The sequence below is a fragment of the Bubalus kerabau genome, chromosome 1 (assembly GCF_029407905.1).
Source record: "Bubalus kerabau isolate K-KA32 ecotype Philippines breed swamp buffalo chromosome 1, PCC_UOA_SB_1v2, whole genome shotgun sequence".
Taxonomy (NCBI): Eukaryota; Metazoa; Chordata; class Mammalia; order Artiodactyla; family Bovidae; genus Bubalus; species Bubalus kerabau.
The window spans coordinates 94,099,803-94,124,534 of record NC_073624.1 but is presented as its reverse complement, the minus strand read 5'-3'; the positions used below and the strand labels follow the sequence as shown (position 1 = coordinate 94,124,534).

General features: G+C 43.3%; 1 protein-coding gene across 2 annotated transcripts in view; it reads right to left on the bottom strand.

Moving 5' to 3' along the window:
* Positions 1-17,126, bottom strand: part of SLC4A8 (solute carrier family 4 member 8) — an 83,658-nt gene extending 66,532 nt beyond the window's left edge. Inside the window, exons 1-2 of one of the 2 annotated variants that reach the window (XM_055583737.1) lie at positions 16,982-17,126; positions 2,249-2,330 (exon numbers count right to left, since the gene is read on the bottom strand). In XM_055583737.1, the coding sequence (XP_055439712.1) occupies positions 2,249-2,330; positions 16,982-17,026 (127 nt within the window). In that variant the 5' untranslated portion in view covers positions 17,027-17,126. The remainder of the gene's footprint in view (positions 1-2,248; positions 2,331-16,981) is intronic. The other variant, XM_055583741.1, reaches the window with a different exon arrangement.
* Positions 17,127-24,732: the final 7,606 nt, after the last annotated feature.

Below are 24,732 nucleotides of genomic sequence, written 5' to 3'. Positions count from 1 at the left end.
AACAATGTCCAGAGATTACATCTCAGAAGTAGTTCTGAACATGGTTTATGTTAGGTGGTGTCAAGGGTGTAGAACAAAGGGGAAGGAGACCCAGAGATTTATCTGCAGCCACAGAACCTTGTAGCATGGCATTCATAGAGAACTGAATACAATTAGAACAGTTTACTTGTCTTCCAACAGAGTGGGACTGATTTTATTCCATGTCTTCTAGAGACAGCACCTGCCTGAGCACAGCCTCACTGAGCTGGGATGCCCTGGGAGACCACAGTATGGTCAATCCTACAGCACATTACAACTTCCTGTTCTCCTCTCCAGAGCTACTCAAGAACCATATCAGGCCTGAGGAGTGGGCGCTATTTGTCCTCCATTTGCCTGTAGTGCTTTTTTCTTAAGTGCCAACATAAATAAGATTCTCGTTTTCAAAACGGTCTCTGTGTAAACGACTGTTTCCTTGTACACTATCCGCTAGCAATGCCATCATCACACATGGCCTTCTTTTACAGGAACATGTGGAGACTGTGTAAGGAATAGATGACGTCATCTTGAGCAGATGCTCCTACTGGCAGCTACTCAGCTGATCTCTGTGATGGAACTCAGTCCTTGGGACCCAAGAGAGTTTGTACAAGCTAATTATTCTACTCCCAAGTAGAGAAGAGTGTTCATAAATGGTTAACTTCTGGCTGAGGGCAAAGGTCTAGTGGGCTCAGACAACTAAACGAAAAGTAACAGTACTCCCAACTACAGTGAGCGGATAGAGAGGTAACAGGATTAACAAGGCAGAAGGGGTGTGGCAATACATAAAAATGTCCACATGATGGAGCAAGATTTTGAGGTTGGGTGGTTAACTCTGGGTAGGTCCTCATTTGCAGGTAGTATGATAGAGTGGAAAGAGCAGAATTCCATCCCAGTCTTACCTGCTTAGACCCTGAGAAGTTTCCCCACCATGTAAAATAGGTATGATACCTACCTGCCTTGATTGCTGTGAAGATTAAAAAGACAAAGAAGTGCCTAATCAAATGCTTATCACACAAGGGGTATTCAACAAATGTTCACCTCCCACCTCCACACCCTTCTTTCTTGCTCTTTCTTCCAACTGCTGAAAGCCACACTGGCTCCTCTTCCATCTGGTCAAAATAACTTGGGAAGCTTGATCTTGATACATCCAAATACCATTGACCTCCACTGAGCCACCCACATAAATTCTCATGGTAACAGACCCAGAGGCTGAGTCAGCCTCTACAGCTTTGACTCTCCCAACCAAAGGACAAGTTTTCTCTGGGGATTGTACAACTTTGATGAAAAAAAAAAAAAAAACCCAGCACAGGAACAAGCAGTACAGAGAGAACATTTCACATGCTGTCTCAATCATTAGAAAGTTGCTGTATCATAGCCTTCAACGTTGCAGGAGATGCTATAGAGATTTCACAAAGGCTTCTGAGCCAAATGTGGGTTCGTGTTAAAGTTATCGAGGACACAAGCCTTTCTTTAATAACACTGAGCATCACCAGCACTATCAGGACACTAGGCTCTGCGGGAAAAAGCAGAAGGACAGCACATGCTGGTCATGTGGGGAGACGGGGGTGGGGAGGGGAGAAGAGCCTCGACAGAGAGACAGATGGACAGAGCAGGTCAATTAAAATGCCTCTTCCTTCCCTTCCACTTCAGTGGATTTTTATACAATTCTGTGCTGTGGACCCTCAGCAAATATGCCACAGGTGTGTGTGTGTTTTCCCTTTTCTTGTTTAGATTGAAAACACCAGACAGAAATGGGTTTTAAGGGGAAAAGCAAACATTGCAAATGGGATAAAAATAAGGTTTTATGTTTAAACTGAGTTTTTAAAACTATTTGTATTTTATTTTGTATAGATTTGTGTTTGTATTTTACACAGATCTGTAATTTTTGCTTAATGACTCTAAGCAATCATCAAGAATCGATAAGCTGATCTGAGTGCTTCGCATTCTCAAGGAATAGGTCATTTATTAATACTTACATCGGACTTTACTCAAAGCACTGTCTCACTAGCTGTCTACTAGATTCTAACAGTAAGACAGGTAGTATTACGTCTACTTTTGTTTAAGAGATGAGGAAATTGAGGCTAAGGGAAATGAAGTGATTTTCCCCCAGGGTCTCATAGCTAGTGAGCCAGAGTTAGGACTCTAGCCTAGGTCTCCTGACAGCAAAGCTGCTCCTCCCCCACCAGGCTGCCTCTCACTGATTTCCCTCAGTACATGTAACAGCAGGGCTTACCTTCCAACTCTTCCTTCTCATAGTGGATGTTGAGAATTGTGCTGGTCCCACCCTGATCCACCACAGCTTCTTCATCTGGTCTCTGTTGAAACATAAATTAGTAGCCACAGTAACACTCATACATTCGTTCAAACTTTCATTCAAGTACTGTGTGTGTGCCTTACCCTTTATGCAACACTGAAGGGGAAAACCCAGTGGTTTACAGATATTTTCCATTTGAACCTCACAATAACTCTGAGAGGCAAACATGGCAGCCATTCTTTCTCATTTCATAAATAAATAGCCTGAGTCTTGGAAAACTTTAAGCAATTATTGCCCAAGGTCAGAAACATGGTAAAAGGCAGAAGTAGGATTGAGCCGACCCACTCCAGTGTTCTTGCCTGGAGAATCCCAGGGACGGGGAAGCCTGGTGAGCTACCGTCTATGGGGTCGCACAGAGTCGGATACGACTGAAGCAACTTAGCAGCAGCAGCAGCAGCAGCAGGATTGAGCCGAGGTCTTGTAACTATGGATCCCATGTCTTTTCCACCTCCATACTCTACCCATAAGTCTGGACAATGTATTGGAATTTTGCAAGTGGTGTCAACCACATTGCCTCATTTGGTATAAGCTGGTCTCTTTGAGGGGATTCCCTGGTGGTCCACTGGTTAGGACTCTGTACTCTCACTGCCAAGGACCTAGGTTCAATCCCTGGTTGGGGAACTAACATCCCACAAGCTGCATGGCATGGCCAAAAAGAAAGTGTTGGTCTCCTTGACCTCTCTGCAGCATGAAGCCTATTTACCACTCTGTCCTTGAAATACTCCATCCTGCTCCTCTGCCCCATTCTAAGGTTCATCTCCTTCCTGCAACCATAATTCCCAAGGTTTGTTTCCCATGCTTGAGTCTTGCAATTTCAACAGCATACTGAAGCTATGAGGCTCAGTATTTGACAAGCCACTGGGATGCCATGCCTCAAGACCCATGTGTCTAAAACCCAATGACTCTTCCTTCCAAACTAACATCCTGTGCTCATATACTTACTCCTACCCATGGCTCCATGGCTCCATGATTTCTTAGCCCACGTTTGAAATTTCTAACTTATTCATCCATTCCATGTATTGAGTACCCATCGTATACCTTCCAGGAAACAGTTCCCTTTTCTTACCAAGTCCTCCTTTGCAATTCTCTCAGGTCCACTTCCCACTCTCATCCTCTCTATCGCCCACTCTCCCGCCCTTTCAGTCAGAGTGGACATTGTTTTCAGTTCTGGAATCACACTCATATTCTTCCCTGAGCACTGTTCCCTCAGCCTAGAACTATCGCCCTCTCCCTGCTGTGCCCACCTCCACCACCAGCAGCTAACACTTATTCATCATCCCAATCTCAGCCTAAAAGTACTTCCTTAGAAGCCTTTCCTGACTACCCTCCATTTATATGCCCCCAAAGAACACTGTATTTCTCCTTAGAAATGAAATCTCTCTGCTCCTTAGGGAGGGACCATATCTGTCTTCCTCACCATGGTTTCCCCAACACCCGATGGATTTTTCGCATAGGAAGTGCTCAGCAAATCTTTCTTAAAAGAATAAATGTAATGGCATCTACACCTTATCAAGACCCTCACCAGATCCGGAATTATTTCAAAAAATATCATAGCTAATTTCCCTGCCAATCAATTTCTTCTACCAAACATGCAACTCCAGCCAGGCTCTCTGACCCCATGGACAGCACACACATTCCCATCTTCACGCATTTACTCACACTATCTGGTCATCTAACAGGCTCTTCCCCAACTCTCCAGCACGCCAAATCCTCACCATCCTTCCATCCTGCTCAACATTCCAGCTTTAGGTTCAATTTTACTATTTTATAGTTATCATCGATGCCCCCTATGTTTTAAAAAATAAAAAGAAAGGTGGAGAAAACTATTTAATTTGCTAACTTTTAGCTAAGAAAGGGTGTTGGAAAAAAATATCTGCTTATACTTAAAAACATATAAAGGAAGAACAAGCCATAAGGGATATTTTTAAGTAGTTACCTACAGAGGAGGGAGGCAACGGGGTAGATGCAAGGATAGAAAGACTAAACTTCTTCGAAGATGACTTATATTGAAAATTTTAAAACAAAATTAATTTATTAAAAAAATCAAAATTTTAAAAAACAATTCCCAGAAAATGAAAATAAATGCCAAATCGATCACATAACTATTCTAAGAGAAATTATTCCAAATAAATTTAAAACATAATTAACTCACTGAACATCCTTAGTGACACATGCCCTAAGGACAAAAAGAATTTGAAAAGATCTGAAACTGCTTTTTAGTTGTCATATTGTTGGTTACAGTGTTGTGTTATTTTTCAGAGACTGTTCTGTGCTGTGAAATACAGTAAATGATTACATGAACTTACGCTGGCACTCTCAGTGTGACTGAGACCTGGGGTTCTCAGCAGGGGTGAAAGGAGATACAGTTGTAAGGCAGAAGTTAAGTAAAAACTATATAGTCCTGAATTTGAATTGGAAGTATCAACAAGAATATATATATGACATATTTATAACTTTAAATATTTTAAAATTTATAAATTTATATTTCCTAGCTCTTTCCAGACAAAATGTCTAGAAAAAATTATCAGTCGGTAGCAAGAAGTATCATTAGCACCTAGACTGTGGTCTCTTAAAATATCATTTTCTGCTAAAAGGCACTCAAAGACAACTAGGTATGTCAAAAGGACTCAAGGTCCAACTTAGAGAGGGCCCTTCCTAACACAGGGCAATCTGAGCATCAGGAAAGGTGATAACTGTGACAGACTGAAAACATCAAACACATTTGAATCCATGAGTTCACCATGTCACTTTAAAAATTATTTAACTGGTCAACATTGGAGAATAATACTAGCAAGTGAAAAAGTGAAGTGAAAGTGTTAGTCACTCATTCGTGTCTGACTCTTTGCGACACCATGGACTGTAGCCCGCCAGGCTTCTCTGTCCAAGAGACTCTCCAGGCAAGAATAATGGAGTGGGTTGCCGTTCCCTTCTCCAGGGAATCTTCCCGACCCAGGGATCCAACCCAGGTCTCCTGCACTGCAGGCAGACTCTTTTATCATCTGAGCCACCAGGGAAGCGCAATACTAGTGAGTGAAAGTCGCTCAGTCATGTCCGACTCTTTGAGACCCCATGGACTATGCAGTCCATGGAATTCTCCAGGTCAGAATACTGGAGAGGATAGCCGTTTCCTTCTCCAAGGGATCCTCCCAACCTAGGGATCGAACCCAGGTCTCCTGCATTGCAGGCAGATTCTTTACCAGCTGAGCCATGAGGGAAGTCCCAATACTAGCAAACCAATTCATTATTTTGCAAACTGGTGAAAATTCATCCTGGCTTTCCTATATAAATTGTACCTTACAGTGATACCATTGAGTAGATGAGAGAAGTTTCCTATTGTAGAAAAGAATAAATGAAAAAAGAATGTTAGTATTAGGACATTGCCATTTTACAATCCCTAATGGACTGCATTGATTTTCAAGGCCACTAACACCACAAAAAAAGAGACAACCAGACACTATGCCTCCTAATGGGAGACCTTATCGCCACCCATGAGGTAATCTTACCAAATAAATTGTCCCTGAATCTGATCAAGACTCTAAGCCCAGACACCAATTTCCCGAAAATACAAAGAAACACAGTTCCATGGAAAAACAACACCACAGGAATACAATCAGCAAAATCCAGACTGTGGGAAACTCTAAAGCTATAGGATAAATCCTCTCCCCACCATCTTTTTTTAAATAAATAATTGCAAAAAGACAAAGAGACAGAGACAGAGGAACCTAAAACCAATAGGTCAAAAGAGACAACAAACCAATCTCAATGTGTGGACTTAATTTGAATCTTGATTTAAACAAACTAACGAAAATAATTTTTTAGTTATTGATAAAATAATTTTTAAGGATATGACATTTGAGACAACTGGAAGTTTTTCTTTCATGACATTAAAGAAATTGTTATTTTCTCTTTAGGTGGTACTATGCTTATTTTTTAAAGAATCTTTACCTTTTGGGACTTCCCTGGTGGTTCAGACAGTAAAGAATCTTCCTACAATGCAAGAGACCTGGGTTCCATCCCTGGGTCGGGAAGATCCCCTGGAGAAGGAAATGGCAACCCACTCCAGTATTCTTGCCTGGAGAATCCCATGGACAGAGGAGCCTGGCAGACTATAGTCTATACAGTTCACAGGGTCGCAAAGAGTTATTTTAGCAAATTGTTATTTTCTCTTTTAGGTGGCACTATGGTTATTTTTTTACAGAATCTTAATCTTTTGGTACTCATACTGAAATATTTACCAATAAAATTGAGCAATTACATAGATATATAAAATAAGTTAACTTAGAAACACTATTTTTCTCACATTTTATAAAATAATGTTATTCACAACCCTCAATACATCTTTAACATCAATGTCTTCCTCAATATCATAGATGCTTTGAGTCAATTTTCCAGAGCATGTCAGTTTCATTTCCACCTAAGTGGTAAAGGCGCTCATAAAAAGTCAAGTCCTTTCTGAAGAATAACTTCTTGGTGGAAAAAACTCATCTTTATTCTAGACTTACTTATTATTTGTGAATTTCCTGATAGCAGGAGCCATGTATTTTCATCTTTTTATTCTCCCAGAGCCTAACACAGGAGTTACCACTGTAAGTAGCCTGCACTCCTGTAAGTTCCAAGAGGGTGGGTACTGTGTCTTTTGTTGACCACCACGTACCTAGCACCTAGTACCATGTCCAGTATGCAGTAAGTAACCAATACCTTTTTTAAATTTATTTTTAATTGGAGGATACTTGCTGTACAATGTTGTGCTGGTTTCTGCCATACAACATGAATAGCTGTAAGCATACATACATCCCCTCTCTCTTGAACCTCCCTCCCACCCCCTACCCCATTCCACCCCTCTAAGTTGTCATAAAGTACCAGGTTGGGCTCTGTGTGTTATACAGCAACTTCTCATTAGCCATCTATTTTACATATGGTAATGTATATGTTTCACTGCTCCTCTCTCAGTTCATCCCACCCTCTCTCTCCTGCCCCCACTGTGTTCACAAGTCTGTTCTCCATGTCTGCATCTCTATTCCTGCCCTGCAAATAGGCTCATCAGTACCATTTTTCTAGATTGCATAATATGTGTTAATTGTACAATATTCATTTTCCTCTTTCTGACTTACTTCACTGTGTACAACAGGCTTTAGGTTTATCCACTAGAACTGACTCAAGTGGGTTCCTTTTTATGGCTAAGTAATATCCCACCATATATATGTACCACAACTTCTTTATCTATTCATCTGTCAATGGACATCTAAGTTGCTTCCATGTCCTAACTATTGTAAATAGTGCTGCAATGAATATTGGGGTACATGTGTCTTTTTAATTACAGTATCCAATATATTTTGATGAATGAATATTTGTTAGTTTTCCAAACTTTCTTATATCATCATATGTTTCCTCATAAAACTTCACATATATGTACACCTATATACATATATATGAATAATTTTTCATGTTGGCTTCCCCACAGTTTTGTAATATCCAGAGGACAGGGGCCAACTAATTATAATGCTTAATACTGTCCACAGACAACTGACACAGCGCAGAACACAGAATCTGGAGGAAGTGGGGGAGGGAGGGGTGATTGATTTCTTGACTCTAAGACTGTAAAAGCAAACTGTATAGAGCAAGGTCAATCAGCTGAAAAATTCAGGTTGAAAATCAAGTTGCTTGCTACTTTAATTTAGCTTGGTTAATCACAGTCTAAAGTCACTGAATAAATGTTCATGCATCTTCTGTGTCTTACCAAAGAAAACAGAACTACTGTCAAACACCATCAGCCAAGCACTGCTGAGATCTATTGCTCAGGAAAAAAGATTCCTTTCAAAATATTACTGCTCACTGACAATGCCCTTGGTCACCCAAGAGCTCTAAGGAAAATGTACAATGGCATGTTGCTTTCATGCCTGCTAACAATACAACACCCATTCTGTAGCCAATGGATCAAGGAGTCATTCCAATTTTCAAGTCATATTATTTAAGAATATATTTCATAATGTTTGTAGTGCCTATGGAGAGTGATTTCTCTGATGGGTTAAAGTAAATTGAAAATCTTCTGGAACAGAGTCATCATCCTAGATGCCATTAAGAACATTCATGATTCATGCTAAGTCGCTTCAGTGGTGTCCGACTCTGTGTGACCCCATAGACGGCAGCCCACCAGGCTCCCCCGTCCCTGGGATTCTCCAGGCAAGAACACTGGAGTGGGTTGCCATTTCCTTCTCCAATGCATGAAAGTGAAAAGTGAAAGTGAAGTCGCTCAGTCGTGTCCGACTCTTAGCGACCCCATGGACTGCAGCCCACCAGGCTCCTCCGTCCATGGGATTTTCCAGGCAAGAGTACTGGAGTGGGGTGCCATTCATGGGAAGAGGTCAAAATATCAATATGAACAGGAGTTTGGAGGAAGTTAATCCCAACCCTCATGGATGAAGCCTTGAGGAGTTTAAGACCTCAGAGGAGGAAGTAACTGCAGATGTGGTGGAAATAGCAAGAAAACTAGAATCAGAAGTGGAGCCTGAAGATGGGACTGGATTGATAGAACTACACAATGAAATTGAACAGATAAGGAGTTGCTTCTTATGAATTAGCAAAGAAAGTGGCTTCTTGAGATGGAATCTACTCCTGATAAAGATGCTGGGAAGATGCTGTTGAAATGACAACAAAGAATTTAGAATATTACATAAACTTAGTTGATAAAGCAGTAGCAGGGCTTGAGAGGACTGGCTCCAATTCTGAAAGTTCTACTGTGGGTAAAATGCTATCAAACTGCACTGCATGCTACAGAGAAACTGTTCTTGGAAGGAAGAATCAACGGATGTGGCAAACTTCACTGTTGTCTTATTTTAAGTAACTGCAACAGTCATCCTAACCTTCAGCAAGCACTGCCCTGACCCATAAGCAGCCATCCACATCAAGGCAAGACTCTCCGCCAGCAAAAACATTATGACTTGCTAAAGGCTCAGATGACGGATAGCATTTTTCAGCAATAAAGTATTTTTTAATTAAGGTATATACATTTTTTAGATATAATGCTATTGCACACTTAGAGATTACAGGAGAATATAAACATAGCTTTTATATGCACTGAGAAACCAGAAAATTTGTGCAACTTGCTTTACACTAGTCACTTTATTGTGGTGGTCTGGAATTGAACCAGCAGTATCTCCAAGATATGCCCGTATTCTGATACGGTGGTCATGTCATAAAAGAAGAAAAGGGGTCCTTAATCTTTAGTAATACATACTTAAGTTTTTACTGATGAAATACAGTGTTGAGATACACTGATGAGATACAGTGTCTGGGATTTGGAGACTGGGTAGAGACATAGATGAAATAAGATAGGCTGTCTGTTCATTGTTGAAGCCAGGTCATGGGATACACGATGATTCATTTTTCAAGTCTCTCTACTTTGGAATATCCTTAAAATGTTGGATAAATTTCAAACATATTAAGCTTTGCTTAAAATCATAAAACATGAAAATAAAAGAACATTAAGTCTCAATTGTCTGTGCTTATTGCGGATTCCTCACCATTTGATTAGCATGGACATCTGACACTGTCCTTTATGGCAGCGAGGATTTCTTAACCATGAATTTCCAGGGTTCCTATGAATGGGCTTCAGAGGATTATGTGCAAGTGTGAATTTTTCTTAGGAGAGATTCCATAGCTTTCACCAGATTCTCAGGGGTACTTGTGACTCAGAAAATATCAGCATCATGAGAATCACATGGTATAAGTTTAGGAGAAAAAGGAAAGGAGGAGGGGAGGGAAAGAAAGGTGAACTGGAGAAACGACCCGGTTTCTGTACCTCTTCCTGACTCATGATCATGACTCACAATACAAATGTCAATTGATGTGGGTGCCTACCTGAAGGATTAAGTAAGATAAAAAGAACTAAGAGGGTTAAATACACATTAAAACACTGAAATTGCAAGGCACATTGTGAGAAAGAAAGCATTGTTATGAGCCTTGAAAAATGAATGAATTACAGCTGAGTAGCAGACCAGCTTCTCACTTACAGTTAATGGACAAATTAAAAGGCAGAGGCGGGGCTGAGTCTTACATGATGGTTCCAGATCCTTGAAGCAACCACAAAGGCTGTAGCAGGCAGTGGAGCCCACCTCGAGCCTCTCCCTGACCCCTCCCTGTGGCTCCACTCTGGTCCAGAGAGGTGGCAGTCCTGCCAAACTCAGCTCTGCTTCCTCTCCTGCAGTCAGCCCCAGACCCTTTCACCTCCAAAGACCCCTTTCATCTTTTATCCAATGTTTTCAGATAACAGCCTCCTACCCCACCCACCCGACAACAATAAGAGTCAAGTGTTGATTGAGTTCTGATACACAACCATTTTTAAATCAAACACAGAAGTGACTTTCAGGGTTTCTAATCAGCAAGCTGAGCTTCTATAATTAATATTGGGAACACATATTTACAGAACACTGACTGTATACCTAGCATTGGGCTTTACATATATCATCTCAACCCTCACAACAGTCCTAAATCAAGGCTAAGTAAGATCTCACAAGGGCTGAGACAGGAGGAACTCCAACTTGAGTCTCCCTGTATTAACATTATATACTATAACGTATCAGCATCATACACTAACATCGCCAAAAGCAAAGAACCTGGTCATTTTAGAGCTCAGGTCACCTAATCATGGATTAATGTCCACAGTGAAAACAGTTCAAGATTGTCACATTGTTACCTTCTTAAGCCCTTGTACTTCACACTGCCTTTACTGACCAGAGTTCCAATATAGTTCTCCATCTCTTCACTCTCGACTTCCTTTTTATCCAGAAAGCTCATGAATTCTGACCCCTTGTAGACACCATCACTGAATCTGACCCAGAGATCCTCAACTCTCTAATGCCCTCAATTTGACTTCCTCACTGGATGCAGACAATGGATAGTAAGAAAAGGGGGTTCCACAAGGTTGTATGCAGCTGTTCTGGTCCTCCACTCAGGGGCCATGAGCTCCTGAGCACCCACAAGTTTCCTAGTCTGACTCTTCAGCAGGCTGCTAGGGGCCTAAAATTGCAAAGTGACTCTGATTTCTCAGTGATTTTTCATTTTTTATTGAACCCCACTTGGAATCACTCCTGTTCAGTACAATTTACTAGTAAGCACATTGCAGTTTGCAGAATAATGCCTCCCAAAGGATTTGCGCATCTTAATCCCTGGAACCCAAGAATACACTGCTTTATACAGCAATAGGGAATTAAGGTTGCAGATGGAAGAAGGGTCGCTAATCAGTGGATCTTAAAATAAGGACATTATCTGGATTATCCATGGGTTCAATGTAATTACAAGGATCCCTAAAAATGGAAGAAGGAGGTAGGAGAGTTGAGCCAGAGAATGAAGTTTGATGATAAAAGCAGGGCCTGAGAGATGCTGTGCCGCTGGTTTTGGCTGCTGAGGGAGGGAACTGTGAGCTAAGGAATGCAGGCAGCTTCACAGAGCTGAAGTTAAAAAGACAGATTCTCCCACAGAGCCTCCAGAAACACAGCCTCGCCAACACTGATTTTAGCCCAGTGAGACTCATGATGGAAATCTGAAGTATAGAACTGTAAGATACTCAGTTTGTGTTGTTCTAAGCCAATAAATGTGTGGTCGTTTGTTAGGGCAGCAATAGACACTAATACATACATCATGGCTTCCTAACTAGCAAGATCAGAGTAAACCTGTTACTACCTTTATGGGAAACAACCAACCTCTCTGTTATCTTGGATTTGTTGCTGTTACCTAGCAGCGATTTAGAATAAACATGTTGCTTTTCTGTGTTCTGATTACCATTGTGATAGGCTTAATTGACAGCCCTGTCCACCCTGCCAAGGCAAACCATGAGCAAAGACAATTATCTACAAGTTCAAAAGGAAGTAAATTTGCAACCTGAATTGTATCCCCAGCCTACCTCAAGTCTCTGCTTGGCAGGAAAGCCCACACTATTGAAGTTCCCCAGTAGAGCTGATAGCACCAGGTAAAGAGAATGCTCATGTGTCCCTCAATTCCCACACAGGAAAGGAACACCCAGTGTGAGGTGGGAGAGGCTGGAGACGTGCAGACTGTATGTACACTGCAAGGCAGTGAGAGGAGAACCTGCTGTGGTTGATACTTCTGTTCAATAACATTCAGCAGATACATACTGACTGCTTCCCATGAACTGACCATGACACTCAGAAGTCACCAGCTCTCTATAGAGACATGCATGCGTTTCATGCACCAACACGGGCCAGGGCCACCAGGCAGTAGCATCCAGGAGTTTTTCCAGGTCCACTTTAAACGTGAAGTGTGCCTCTCTTCCCATCCACCAAGTTTCCCAATTATCACCCATTCACCAGGATTTGTTATTCTGAAGATTTCTACAAAATTTCCCAGTCTGAGTTGGCCTGATTCACATAAAAGCCTTGGTAATTGCCCTAATTCACTTGCACTTCCCTTTACCATTTCTGCCCTCTCTGAGCCTCCCTGAGGTTCCCAGCACCACTTGGCTCAAGTGCTGACAGTTTCAACCTCTGTAGCCTTCTCTTCCTGAAATTCTGCTCAATCTGAAAGTGCTGATCAGGAGAACTTGAAGCTACAGATGTCCCTTGTTCCAGTCCAAACTAGAGGTTCTCCCTCAAGCTTTCTGATCTTCCACTCTTATCATGCCCTTTAAGAACCCACCACCTTTGGCGATCTCATCAAAATTCAATAATGCAGGCCTTTGTTAACTCATTCTAAATTCCACCAACAGCCACCTAGCTGTCCTCCATCATCCCAGCTCTTCCCACTCTAATATATCCTTTGTACCCCTTGCCACACATATCTTCCCAAACATGTTAAAGTGCTCACTCTGAACCAGGTGCCAGTCTCGGTGCCAGAGGCACAAGTTATGGTCATGTAGACCAAGGGCACATTCTTTGGAGAGGGTCAGCTCTGCCACTTATTAGAAGTTACTTAACCTCTTGGTTTCCTCATTTGGAAAATAAGGATAAGAAGGGCATGTGAATCCCATGGTTATTGAAAGACTTGAGCCAACGCAGGGAAAGCACCAGGCCCAGTACCTGGCACATGGCACTCACTCACGCAAGTTAACTTACAGAGACAGTATCACAAGGAGCTGGCAGGTTAGCAGCAGTGATGAACATGTAGAGTTCACAAGTATGGGGTGGAAGAAGTAATATGACTTCATGAGTGTTTTGAGCAGAAAAGACTAAGTGAAATTCTGATAGTGATACAGTGCCCTTGCGTGCTCAGTCGTGCCAGTTCTTTGTGATCCCATGGACTGTAGCCCACCGGGGTTCTCTGGCCATGGGATTCTCCAGGAAAGAATTACTGAAGTGGGTTGCCATGCCCTCCTCCAGAGGATCTTCCTGACCCAGGGATCAAACCCACGTCTCCTGTATCTCCTGCATTACAGGCAGAGTCCTTACCCACTGAGCCACCTGAGAAGCCCACTGAGCCACCTGGGAAGCCCACTGGTACAGAGCCAGACCTTAAAGATTAGAACGGAATATTCTAGGTAGATAGGAGGGGGAAAGTTTTCCAGCTAGAACACCTGAGCAAAGACACAGTAGCAGAAATGGGAGACTTTTAAACAGGGAGTGTAATAAAGCAATGGTCATCTCAGACTCTGGGCTAATACTGACAAGACCATGAGCTCCTTAAGGAGAGGCACACTGGCTGTGGATACAGGAAAGTCATTCACTCACTCAGAACATCAACTTTATTCCAGGCACTGTGTAAACAAAAAGATTTTCTGCCCAGTCCATCCCGTCATAATGCTTCTATTTAAAAAGATAATAAACAAGACCATATCATATAAGTCATATATGCTATTAAGAAAGTAAAGCAGAATCAGGGGCTTCCCTGGTGGTCCAGTGGTTAAGACTCCACACTTGCAATGCAGGAGTCATGGGTTCCAATCCCTGGTCAGGAAATTAAGATCCCATATGCTGCATGGTGTGACAAAAATAAATGAATAAAAACTGAAGCAGAATCATATGAAAGAGAGTAACTGTGAGTGGAGACCAAGGACAGCTACTCTGAGGAGATGACACCTGAGTTGAGTCACGAGAAGACTTGGGTAGAATAAAATCCACAGGAACAACAAGAACAAAGCTCTTGTAGAATGAGGAGCTGGTTGCCTTGAAGAAACAGATAGAGAGCCAATGCAGGAGTGCATGGTGAGAGAGTTGGAAAGGCTATCAGGGAGGGTGGGCAAGGCCCTGGTCATGATGAAACTTGGGAGGCCATAATAAGATGTTTGGATTTTATTCTAAAATGCACTGGGAAGCCACTGAAGGGTTTCAAGATAGGATATGACATCATCTGATTTGTGTTTTTAAAAGCTCTCTCTAGCTGCCACAGGACAAGTGGACTGTAAAAGGAAAAGCAGGAGAGAAAGCGGAGGGAACTGTCAGGGGTCAGCACAGTCCTCCAAACCAGAGGAAACAGCCTAGGCACACGGTATGTAGATGTGATGCCTGGAATCTCTGTTTACATCAAGTACACAACCAGCTCACTTTGCAAAGTCCATCTCCCCTTCACACAGCCCAGTTGACATACAGGAGATTTTGTTGGTAATTTTCAACTGATTGACTTGTCTCCCTCAAATTACCCCCATTTCCTTTCCTCTTTCTATCCTCATTTCTTTTCCCCCCTGTATCTTATCTCAAGTACCCATTTGCCCATCACCTGACTCAGCCTTTACAAGGTCTTGCTGTTCCCATCCTGTTTTTTTCTCTCCCCTCACCCCGCCACCCCCGAGTTTCATGAACTAGATGTAAAAGATATAATTACTTTCTGTCCTACCCCAGAAGCACTCAGGAATTATCAGTTTCACAGAGCACCAACAGAAGCCTGGGGGTTATTATGATCCTGACAATACAACTGGAACACATTCTGCATATTAAGGACACTGTCTCCCCACATTCGTTCCAGCCTGTTCTCCCCAGTGCAGCCAGAAAATCTTTCAGGAGGAGAATCTGATCATAATCTCATTGGCTCTCATTCTCTGGCTCCTCTCTCTCCCTCTCTCTGTAAGCTATGACCCTGGAGTACATCTCACATCATTCACCTCTTTGCTCCCTGTGGCTCCAGCCACTCTGGCCTTCTTTCAGATCTTTGAACCCGATGGGCCCCCTCTGCTGTTCTCTTTGTCTCCAAAGCCCTTTGATCTCCCTCTTCCCTCAGTTGACACTTATTCTTTAGATCTTTGCCCAAATTTTCTTCCTTAGCAAAATCTCTGATCTGAGACCAAAGCTGGAACCATTGTGATACACATTCACAGCACCACATATCTTTCTAAGCACTCATCACAGTTTATAATAATACATTTATTTGTGTGACTGATTAAAATGACTATACACACACACACTAAATGCGAAATTCCAGCAGGGCAAGAATATTGCCTATTTTTGCCCATCACCGTATCACAAACATAAGCTGAATATTCTTCGTGGACCTTAGGAAAATTAGATATGGAAGGATTTTCCAAAATCGCAGATGTTGTTTCTTTTTTGATGGAGCAAGCAAAAGGAATTATGGGTCATCTAGTAGCAAACTATTGCCAGAAGAGGAGTGAGTCAGTGATACCCATTTTGCTCCAAACTCAGAAGAGTTCTGTCTCTTTACAAAAACCATCCTGACATCACTGTGGCCCTTGTTTCAAGACCTGTCATCCTTCTGAGTAGGTCCATCATTCTCTTCACAGCCCCCCACTTCATATCTGACCTCCCTTCAGTATCTCTTTGCAGAGCAATGAGCATATCACCTGATGGGCACAGGAAAGGGGGGAGTGAGAATTCAATGAGTTATCTCTCCTATACTGGTTGCCACATCGTTTAACAAAGCCCCTTCCCAAACAGCTGCTCATTTAGTTCTTAAAACCACCCTGTGAAGTAAGCAAAGCAGGTATTCTTATCCCTATTTTACTAGATGGGGAAATGTGATTCAAAGAGGCAAGTGACTTACTCAAGGTCACAAAGCCCATGTGAGGCAGATGTAGATTTGAACCTACAGTCTCTGACGCCCAGTCCAATGCTTTACCTTACACTAGCCACCCCAACAGTTATCAGTTTCTTAAACCTGTTTCTTCATTTCTTTAAGTAAACACCTGTTCCTGACCCCTCAACACTTTTCCAGCCTCTGTCCACTTCGCTATCCAGAACTTGTCAGCCTGTCTGTGCCATGGAATGAAGGGAGTTTTATGCACACAAACAAGGCTGAGCGTTTGGTCCCAGCCTCCAGTCTTTTCCAGCTCTTCCTCTGAGCCAGTAAGGAACCAGAAAGCCCCATTAATAAAACACAAAGAGGAACCCTGCCCCACCAGAGCAAGGTCCCTGGCTATCCTTTCTCCCACATTCCAGCAGGACGCGACAAGGCTAGAAGCCAGCCTCTTTCCCAGCAAGGAGGACCTGAGCAGAACAGAGGTCACCGGCCGCGGGCCGTCAGGGCTCCTCAGGGGGCCACGCAAAGGATGCGGCTGCCGGTTTGGCCCAAGGTCACCCTCTCGCAGCCCGGGCCCGATCCCCGACCTCCCGGAGCGCCCCCTGGTGTCGCGGGTTGGCCTCCCCTCGCCCTCAGGGAGTGGCCTGCGAAGACCGGGCTCGGGGGCAGAGAAAGGAGGGTGGGCAGAGGATGAGGAGGCTGAGCCCCTGGGAGGGGCGGGAGGCGGGGCCCTACCTGATAGCTGAGGACGCCATCCGGATCGTTACTCCCGGCCGGCATGGCGGAGCCCAACTAGGTCTCGCGCGCGGGGTCCAGGCCGAACGTCAGCAGGCCACGCACTCCGGTCGGGTTTGAGCAGATCGCCCGAGCGGCGACCCCCTACCCCGGTGCCAACGGTCAACCATCAATCGCCGCCGCCTCCATAGCCACCGGCCCGCGAGGCTTCGCCGCAGCCAATCAGCGCGCGGCCTGTACGGCCAATCAGGGCGCGGAGCACGGGAGGACGCTGTCCGGCGGTACCCTGGGCTACCAGGAGGTGGAGGAGGGAGCCGGGGGAGCCAACCGCTCCGGGGCCCGGTTGCCGTGGAAACCGCCTCCCTCCCTTCAGGGGCCTCTGGGCTTGAAGGTCCTCCCAACTGCTTGCTAGAAATTGAAGATCTCGTGGTTCTATTTGAGGATGCACCTGACCCTTGAAAACTGAGAAAGTGTCAGGTTTGTCTATCATGATTTTATTCCTTGGTAATAATTATTTTTAAATTCTGGGGAACCATCCCTTGAGCTTGCAGAAGGAAGTAACAGAATGAGAGGGAAGGGCCTTCTCAAATTACTTGTTAATCCTCGAGCTAGTGGCCAGATTAATAGTATCAAAGAGAAGCAGGCAGGCAGTGATCCAATCCCCTCCACAGATAGACTACGAACACAGGTCTTCTCCCTGGGCCTCAGGTTGGCAGTGAAAAGCACGGGGTTGAGCTTTGGAAGATGATTGAAACAATTCCACAAAAATGCTTCCAACTTTTCTGAGAAATAATCTAGGGCAAATTATTTAACAAAAGAATAACTACTGATTTAAGGCAAAGTTAGAAACCCATGAGTAACACATTCAATTTGATTTGGGTTTAAAACACGAGAGACTGGCCATAATCCAACCAACCCTCTGTCCCCAAGAGGAGGAAAGGGGTCTTTTCCTTTATGTCCACTATCACATCAGACGGTAGGAGAGTTCACATTATTAAAAGAAAAAGAGCAGGTGCAAATCATTCTCAGCCTCCGAAGAAACTACACTGGGGAGCATAGCCTGGCTGGTGCACATTCAGTGTTCAACCCCTGCATACCATTGCTTGCGCTGGCTCTGAAATCTGAACCAAGTTTGTGCTTCCGTGTCCCTGAGGCAGAACCATATTTCCAGTCTTCAATTTAAGGTCTTGGGCCCATTTCTGAGCCTTAGTGTTCATTTCCCCAGTCTCTGTTGACCTCTTCACTAATTCTGTCCCTTGAATCTGTAATTCAACCCTATTTTTGCCCATCAAAAACTTAATCATAAAGTCAACCTTAAAGGCCACCTCTTCCAAGAAACTTGATTCTACTCTCCTCAATACTCCTAAGAGATGTCATCACTCCCCTTTGAATCTTCATAGCACTTCATACCTTCCTTATACCTTCCATGCTATGGTCAAGTACTTTAATTAAATGTTAACTTTAGCTTACTGTAACACTGTCATTTTTTGAAGGAAATAATTATTTTTCTTATGCCCTTCTGTACAAAGCCTCAAAGAATGCTGGGCACATAGAACATAATTATAAATATGTAAGTTATATAAGTATATATAAATAAATATAACTTATAAATATATAAGTGAATATATGTACTTTTAATTCAGTATAACCAAAAACATATAACAATAACACAAAGTACAAGCCCAAATGGCACTGAAGATGCAGCAAAATCTAAAATAAAATATGTATCTCCAGAGGGCTTATGGTCTAATCAGGGGAACAGGATATATGTTAATATGATGGCAAGATCAGATCAGATCAGATCAGTAGCTCAGTCGTGTCCGACTCTTTGCGACCCCATGAATCGCAGCATACCAGGCCTCCCTGTCCATCACCAGCTCCCGGAGTTCACTCAGACTCATGTCCATCGAGTCAGTGATGCCATCCAGCCATCTCATCCTCTGTCGTCCCCTTCTCCTCTTGCCCCCAATCCCTCCCAGCATCAGAGTCTTTTCCAATGAGTCAACTCTTCACATAAGGTGGCCAAAGTATTGGAGTTTCAGCTTTAGCATCATTCCTTCCAAAGAAATCCCAGGGCTGATCTCCTTCAGAATGGACTGGTTGGATCTCCTTGCAGTCCAAGGGACTCTCAAGAGTCTTCTCCAACACCACAGTTCAAAAGCATCAATTCTTCGGCGCTCAGCTTTCTTCACAGTCCAACTCTCACATCCATACATGACCACTGGAAAAACCATAGCCTTGACTAGACAGACCTTTGTTGGCAAAGTAATGTCTCTGCTTTTGAATATGCTATCTAGGTTGGTCATAACTTTCCTTCCAAGGAGTAAGCGTCTTTTAATTTCATGGCTGCAGTCACCATCTGCAGTGATTTTGGAGCCCAGAAAAATAAAGTCTGACACTGTTTCCACTGTTTCCCCATCTATTTCCCATGAAGTGGTGGGACCGGATGCCATGATCTTAGTTTTCTGAATGTTGAGCTTTAAGCCAACTTTTTCACTCTCCTCTTTCACTTTCATCAAGAGGCTTTTTAGTTCCTCTTCACTTTCTGCCATAAGGGTGGTATCATCTGCATATCTGAGGTGATTGATATTTCTCCCGGCAATCTTGATTCCAGCTTGTGTTTCTTCCAGTCCAGCGTTTCTCATGATGTACTCTGCATATAAGTTAAATAAACAGGGTGACAATATACAGCCTTGACGAACTCCTTTTCCTATTTGGAACCAGTCTGTTGTTCCATGTCCAGTTCTAACTGTTGCTTCCTGACCTGCATACAAATTTCTCAAGAGGCAGATCAGGTGGTCTGATGACAAGATAACAGAATATAAAACAAGAGCTATATGAGTGATATAGACAACAAAGGTTATAAAAATTTAGAAGAGAAAATGTTAATATGATGACAAGATAATAGAACATAAAACAAGAGCCATATAAGTTATATAAACCACAAAGATTATAAAAATTTCCAAGAGAAAATAATTTTTTTTTAACTTGGAACATGACACAGAGGACATTGATTTGGGTTAAACCCCAAAACAGTCAAGCCAGAGTAAGAAGAGCAAGCATCTTAGTTCTTAGGGAATGACTTAGCAACCAGGAAAGCATAAGACCCATTCAGGATAGCCACAATTTGGACCAAAGCAGAAAGGTATGGAGAAGAGCAGTAGGAAATAAAAATTGTGGTAAAGAAAAAATGACCAAGTTATAAAGAAACAGCTAATCAGTTCAGACTTTTTTTTTTCTCATATGATAGAAATATGATACTGTTGAAAATTTTAAAGAATTTGTCCACACACCAGGACCTGGGTTTAGTGGTGTAAATGCACTATGTCATTTAATATTCCTAACACTTCATAGTTTATCCATTTCACTGGTAAGAAAACTGAGGCTGAGAAGTTTAGCAACTTTCTCAAGGTTAAGTAGATATTAGGCTGGGATATGATCACCTCTTGAGCCTTGCAATCTAGTGGAGAAACAGCAAACAAGTAAAAATGAACACAAGTACAGATTATGAGAGCTGCAATGAAGTAAACTGCAAAGTTATGTGATAGAGTATTGGCCAGTGGGGTGGAGAGAGCTACTGTAGATGGGATGGTCAGGGAGGGCTTTTCTGAGGAGGTGAGGAGAGTCTCATTTGATGAGTCAAGGATGGATCTGTCTGAGTTTAGAGTCCCTGGCCACTATATGACACTGTCCTATGTAAGTGGTACCATTGGTGAAATCTGCCATTGGGGGCAAGGTGGGTTAAAGGGGGGAAGCTGAGGCAGGGGGTCATTTAGGCTGACTGGCAACATGGCAATTCTGGAGGGGCCAAGGATGGTGACCAGAAGAAAGATGTGCCCTCCATTTGCCACTCCCTAAAGAGCCAGCTCATGGTGCTCTCATGAGAGTGGGCACGAGTTGTCAGGGCACAGAGAAGAAGCAGGAGGGAGAGGATTACTACTAAGAGCTCTACAAGTCTGATTTGACTCCAGTTCAAATGTAGAAAAAGTCAGAGCCTCTGGCTTTTGACTCCAGGGTCAAGAGCCCCATCTTCTGGTCTATTGTGCAAATTACAAAAAGAATTGGCTGCAGAGGCGGCTGCAAGACTGCCCTGAGGCAGCTGTCTGTCTGCAGAGACAGGCTCTCCCCTCCCAGGGCTGTTTTGTGTTCTCCTTCCCAAAGAAGGCGAGCTCGTTGGCTCCAGGCCCCAGGCACTAGGCCACTGGCACCTTCAGCTCTCTACACAGCTTGGAAAGGAGCAAATATGCCGCTCTCAGCCTGGCCAGCAAAGAGGTGTGGAAGGACCTGGAAGGAGGAAGATATTCAGCCAAGGATACCACCTCACACTGATTATTCTTCTAAATAAAGTGGGAGTTGGGGGGTGGGGGGCGGGCGGAGAACCCAGCAAAACAGAACTCAGAAACTTCTGAGGCCTGCACAGAATTCTTGGAGGAGGAGACATAAAATAGAGAGGAAAATGCAAAACATGGGTAGAGACAGAGACCCCACACGCGCACACACATACACACAAACATACACACACACACACATCTCACAGGGAAGCAAGGAGGCTTGCAACAACTCTGTGAGGTAGGTTCTATCTCCTCCATCATTTTACAGATGAGAACACTGAAGACGGAGGCTTAGAAATGTAAGCTACGCCAGTTCACACAGCAAGCACAGTTTATAAATGGAGACCCTCAGTCTGAGCTCAGAAGTACCTCATTACAGAGTATACACACATAACCACTTACTGCCTCCCATGGGGCTGCCTGGACTTCAGTCCTTCCCTGACATTAGAAGCTCCACCCTCCCTTTGTGACTTCCAAATGTGGCTATTTTTCCATCTTTGTCTCTAGATCCTTCCTTTCTCTAATACTAGTGTTCTTAAACTTTGGTGGGGAGAGGTTAGGTCTTGAACCTCTGGGGACATGATAAAATCTGTGGGACTCTCTTTACAGGTAAGTAGACAGAGACCCAAATTTTGCATCTCATTGTAAGGATATGTTCACAGCCTGCCCAGGGAAGCACTAAGCACCTTACCTGTATTATTTTTAAATATTGGCTGGAAAACATTGAGATTCTCTTATTCAGAGACAAAAAGGCACAAAACACAAGTAACTCAAAAGGTCTGAGGAAATGTCCTCACATAATTGCAACCAATTTTTCCATCAAAAGCATCTTAATTTCTCCATCTACGTACCATGTTTCTTGCCCAGTTTAAACTGTCAAAAGAGCTGCCAGGGCAGAGGTTTTAGTCTTTACTTGCCATTAGGTAGTGGCCCAATCCCAGCTGCATCTTATGCCTGGTTTGGTTTCTCCACATTCCTCTTAATTATACATCAAAAACCAAGGAAAGGTTGGAGGAAAAGACGTCAGGATTCGAGGAAAGACTTAATTAGGGCTTGTTGTGCGGTTGTCTGGGAGCATTTCCTGTGGAGGGAGCAGGGAGCCGGAGAGAGACACTATTCTTTGTCAAGCTGAAAAGGTCATGCAGGTGCATGATACACAGTCGGCCCTTGCCAAGTCACAGCATATCTAGAGAGACTACAGAATGCAGTTTTCTTAGTTCACAGCAGGCTGCCAGCCTGGGACACTACACATCATACAGAAAAACAACAAAACTGCCTCTTGCCTGCGAAAATCACTCTCCCACCATTCGTCATCGTCAACATCATCCATAGAAATCGCCTACACTGGGGGATTCCCTGGCGGGTTCAGTGGTTAGGACTTGGCACGCTTACCACCACGGACCTGGGGTTCAATCCCTGGTTGGAGAACTAAGATCACGCTAGCTGTGCGGCACAGCCAGAAAAGTTTTTAAAAAGAGGACTGGACTTCCTTGGTGGTACAGCGGCTAAGAATCCGCCTGCCAGCGCAGGGGACACAAGTTTGATCCCTGGTCCAGGAAGATTCCACATGTCGTGGAGCAACTAAGCCCAGGCACCACAACTACTGAGTCAGCGCTCTAGAGCCCGAGTGCCACAGCTACTGAAGGCCGAGCACTTAGAGTCTGTGCTCCACAACAAGAAAAGTCACAGCAGTGGGAAGCCTGAGCGCCACAACTACAGAATAGCCCCCACTCGCGGCAAAAGCCCAAGCACCAAAAATAAATAAATATGAAATACAATGAGAGGTGAAAGAAAAGGAATTGCCTATACTGTACTCATTTACACCTTGGGCCTAGATCTGATAGATAGAGTGCCTGATGAACTATGGAATGAGGTTCATGACATTGTACAGGAGACAGGGATCAAGACCATTCCCATAGAAAAGAAATGCAAAAAAGCAAAATGGCTGCCTGGGGAGGCCTTACAAATAGCTGTGAAAAGAAGAGAAGTGAAAAGCAAAAGAGAAAAGGAAAGATATAAACATCTGAATGCAGAGTTCCAAAGAATAGCAAGAGGAGATAAGAAAGCCTTCTTCAGCAATCAATGCAAAGAAATAGAGGAAAAGAACAGAATGAGAAAGACTAGGGATCTCTTCAAGAAAATCAGAGATACCAAAGGAACATTTCATGCAAAGATGAGCTCGATAAAGGACAGAAATGGTATGGACCTAACAGAAGCAGAAGATATTAAGAAGACATGGCAAGAATACACAGAAGAACTGTACAAAAAAGATCTTCACGACCAAGATAATCACGATGGTGTGATCACTCACCTAGAGCCAGACATCCTGGAATGTGAAGTCAAGTGGGCCTTGGAGAGCATCACTACAAACAAAGCAAGTGGAGGTGATGGAATTCCAGTTGAGCTATTCCAAATCCTGAAAGATGATGCTGTGAAAGTGCTGCACTCAATATGCCAGCAAATTTGGAAAACTCAGCAGTGGCCACAGGACTGGAAAAGGGCAGTTTTCATTTCAATCCCAAAGAAAGGCAATGCCAAAGAATGCTCCAACTACCGCACAATTGCACTCATCTCACACGCTAGTAAAGTAATGCTCAAAATTCTCCAAGCCAGGCTTCAGCAATATGTGAACCGTGAGCTTCCAGAGGCTCAAGCTGGTTTTAGAAAAGGCAGAGGAACCAGAGATCAAATTGCCAACATCCGCTGGATCATGGAAAAAGCAAGAGAGTTCCAGAAAAACATCTATTTCTGCTTTATTGACTATGCCAAAGCATTTGACTGTGTGGATCACAATAAACTGTGGAAAATTCTGAAAGAGATGGGAATACCAGACCGCCTGATCTGCCTCTTGAGAAATTTGTATGCAGGTCAGGAAGCAACAGTCAAAACTGGACATGGAAGAACAGACCAGTTCCAAATAGGAAAAGGAGTTTGTCAAGGCTGTATATTGTCACCCTGTTTATTTAGCTTATATGCAGAGTACGTCATGAGAAACACTGGACTGGAAGGAGCACAAGCTGGAATCAAGATTGCCGGGAGAAATATCAATCACCTCAGATATGCAGATGACACCACCCTTATGGCAGAAAGTGAAGAGGAACTAAAAAGCCTCTTGATGAAAGTGAAAGAGGAGAGTGAAAAAGTTGGCTTAAAGCTCAACATTCAGAAAACTAAGATCATGGCATCTGGTCCCATCACTTCATGGGAAATAGATGGGAAAACAGTGGAAACAGTGTCAGACTTTATTTTTCTGGGCTCCAAAATCACTGCAGATGGTGACTGCAGCCATGAAATTAAAAGACGCTTACTCCTTGGAAGGAAAGTTATGACCAACCTAGATAGCATATTCAAAAGCAGAGACATTACTTTGCCAACACAGGTTTGTCTAGTGAAGGCTATGGTTTTTCCTGTGGTCATGTA